Source organism: Trypanosoma theileri, assembly GCF_002087225.1.
Source record: "Trypanosoma theileri isolate Edinburgh chromosome Unknown TM35_Tth_9_V1, whole genome shotgun sequence".
Lineage (NCBI taxonomy): Eukaryota > Euglenozoa > Kinetoplastea > Trypanosomatida > Trypanosomatidae > Trypanosoma > Trypanosoma theileri.
In genome coordinates this window covers 397,625-400,974 of record NW_021639851.1, presented here as the reverse complement: position 1 = coordinate 400,974, position 3,350 = coordinate 397,625, and the positions used below count along the sequence as shown (strand labels likewise).

The window sequence follows — 3,350 nt, the reverse complement described above, 5'->3', positions numbered from 1 at the left end:
CGCCGACGGCGTTTCGAACCCGCCAACGGCGCGGAGAACCTCGCAAAAAATATTTCAGAGAAAAAAAAGAGGGGGAGAAAACTTTGTTCGTCCGGGCGCCCTTCGATGCGGGGAGGCGGGCGATGGCGGGCGCGACGCCTTCGCCAACAAAACAGCGGGGAAAAAAAAAAAGAAACCAAATTCCTCCAGCGGGTACCCCTCCACCCTCGCGCGCGGTTGGCCGCTGCGGGAGGGTGGTAACGAAAAAACTAAGGCAGAGAGCAATCGATCCCGGCCCCCCTGGCCCGCCGGATCCTTTTCTCTTTGAAAAAATAAAATTTCTTCAGGGGAAAGCGCAAAATTAATAAAAAAAAAAAAAAAATAAATAACACCGGCGAAAACCGCTCGGTGGCTCATTTTTTTTTTTTTGTTATTTTTTATTTTTTTAAAATCATTTTCGTTTTATCTAATCTTTTTTGTTAAATCGAACCGAGCTCTTTCCAGGCCCGCCGCACCCACCGTCGGACACTCGTTTCCCCGGGCGGCCCGGACGAAGCGCCGAGCGCTCTCGCGCCGCGGACGGCGTCCACAAATCCCGCACTGCGGCCCGGCGGAATTTGCAAAACGCGCGGCGCTCGTTCTCTATCCCCCCCGCCTTCCGTCGCCGGGTTCTCCCCCTCCCCTTCCCCGCCGGCGGGCGGCCCCGGGGCTGGCTTTCCTTCTGGTCCGGCGCTTCCGCCCGCCAGCCCCTTCATTTTTCACTCCTTCCTTTCTTCCTCTTTTCTTCGACTCTCTCGCGCCCCCGCGCCGCCAGTTCCGGTTGAACAATGGTCCCTGCGGTCGGCTCCTCCCTTCCTCCTCCCCCGTTTCGCCCGCTGGAAACGCCAAGGGTCTCAAAACCGAAAAAAAAAAAAAAAAGGTCCCGCTATTGAAAAGAGAACCGCGCCATCAAACATATTTAAAGAAAGAAAAAGAAAAAAGAAGGAGATTTGAAAAACCAACACAGCACTACAGTTTGGAAAAGGAAGGTCCATAAAAAAAAAAAAATAAAATAAAATAACAGAAAAGAACTATAAAAAAAAAAAAAAGATATTTTGGCAGTTTTATATTTTTCTAAGAACTCCTCAGTGCTCCAACTGTGGCTGCCAAAGCAGCTGCGGCACCATTTGATCCCGACTGTTCACTTTCTTCTGCCATACTATCGTGCGTTTGAACATACTTTAAAATCATTCGTTTGCTACTATCTTCTAATTCGCCACCCAGCATCACTTCATCTAACACAAAATAAGCTCGATGAAAGTTAAAGATAAGATCCAATTCACAAACGTTACCAAAATAGCGGTCTAAGATTTCCACAAAGTGGTGAATAATCTCAAGGGTAATCAACTCATTATCATCTTTATCAATACAAGCAATAAAGTAGAGTGAAGCATAACGACGGCAAATAAATTTAGAACCTCGGTGCTCCAGAACATTTGAAAACCGAACTGAACGGCCCAAAGCAAGTTGAGAAACTTCACGTACAATTTTAGCTTTTTCCTTCTTTGAAAAAGTCACATACCATTTTGCTAGGCGTAACTTGCCTTGACGGCTAATAAGAAGCAAATATTTTATCATTTGAGAATACTAATCCTTCTTTTTTCCACTACTCGGTATATATATATATATATGCGTTTGGGTAAAACTCCTTTGTATAATTGCTTCAAACAAAAAAAAAAGATAGAAAAGAGAAACACGCACACATCATTTTATATACAAGGAAATATATTTTTTTTACATACACCCCACATGGAGAGTCGTAAAGGGAAGAAAAAAAAACATATAAAAGGAAACGAATTAAAGATACTCCCCCATTATACGAAAAAAAAAAAAAAAACTATCTTACCCTTTCTTCAAGAAAGGGTATGAAATGATAACACGCAAAACTGTTTCAGGCGGAAGTGCAGCGCGATAAAAAACTATGCCATTTTCTCCCTCTAATAAAACTGAGGGATTAAGTTCATACAAAACGTCTGGGTGAATACCATACAAAGCGGCGATACTCTCAACCGTCTCCATACGCTTCACGATGTGATAATGCACGTGTTTACCACCCTCTTCACATTTTCTAAACCTTAATGGAGAAATAACATCACATTTATTTCCCTCTTTATTATTATTTTCATTATTATCATCATCCATTAAAATTTCAGGTGCCATCAGTTTTCTTGAAAAAAAACTTCTCAAATTTCCAGTTGGACGCAGTAGAGATCTATAGTTTTCCATACCAGGACTTCTTTCCATATGAACAAGGTTATTCGAGACGATACCACTCGCTGAAGTGAGTTTAATATCTCTCTTCTCTAGTAAGATATTTGTCGGAGCTTCAATTAGACGGTAACGCAAAAATGATTGAGTGAGATTCAAAGAATTTTTATCCATAGCATCAACAGAGAGCGGTTCTCTTTCTTTACAAGGTGTTAGAACCAAATCATGATTTCTCGTAGTTTTTTCTTTTTTCCATTCTGTATCAGTTCTTTGTGATACTAAGGGTTTGAAATCGTTCTTCACCTCCATATCATCAGAAAAAGATAAAGGATGAAGAAAATGCTTATTTTGTTCTTCTTGCTCCTTTTCCTCCTCCTCCTCCTCCTCCTCAATGGAGAGTCTTGAAAGCGGTGCAAACACTTCATATGGTCTCCTTTTTCCTCTTAATTGCTGTCCTTTCATATTGTACCGAGAATTTTTGATTTCCACCGGAACTCGGTTTCCTTCTTCACATCCCTTTACCTCCGTCTTTCTCTTTACTACAACTGCGGTACATTGGAGAGGACGTTCAAGGAAAGCTCCCACTACACCCTCTTGTATTGACTGTAATCTCCTTGTTGATGATAATATAGGTGTCCATAACGGATTTCTCTGTTTATCCCTACAGGATTGTTTCAATCTCATCAAGCGTCTATCCATTATCATACTTGCACGTTGAACCTGTTCAAGTTCTTGTGTAGTAAGGGAAGTATGGGCAGCACGGGCAGCGGCGTAAGCGAGAAATGACGCCGCCTCGAGATACTCCTCGCTCATTACTTTCGTTCTTGTTGTTGTTGATGTTGTTTATCTTTTCCTTTTCCCTCCACACTCAGCACAGCTTCCGCCTCCGTTTTGAAATAAAATATTACATCCTATCTCATTTAACAAATTACCCCCATCACATATACAGACACACAAAACAACAACAACAACAAAAAAAAAAACAGAGGATTAATTAACGGGAAATAACAAGATGGTGTCATCATAAAACCCACTGATATGAAGAATCCCCTCAGTAGCTCCTAAGATATACTTTCTCTCTCTCTCTCTCTCTCTCTCTCTCACAGAGACATAAAAAAAAAAAA

General features: G+C 41.8%; 2 protein-coding genes across 2 annotated transcripts; both read right to left on the bottom strand.

The window, feature by feature from the left end:
• Positions 1 to 1,092: 1,092 nt before the first annotated feature.
• TM35_000092580 (AP-1 complex subunit sigma) lies at positions 1,093 to 1,596 on the bottom strand (the record flags this gene model as incomplete). Its single annotated transcript, XM_029024497.1, has 1 exon — positions 1,093 to 1,596. One exon carries the CDS (start codon positions 1,594 to 1,596, stop codon positions 1,093 to 1,095), a length of 504 nt encoding a protein of 167 aa, XP_028884274.1.
• A 264-nt stretch (positions 1,597 to 1,860) lies between these two features.
• TM35_000092570 (uncharacterized protein) lies at positions 1,861 to 3,039 on the bottom strand (the record flags this gene model as incomplete). Its single annotated transcript, XM_029024496.1, has 1 exon — positions 1,861 to 3,039. One exon carries the CDS (start codon positions 3,037 to 3,039, stop codon positions 1,861 to 1,863), a length of 1,179 nt encoding a protein of 392 aa, XP_028884273.1.
• Positions 3,040 to 3,350: the final 311 nt, after the last annotated feature.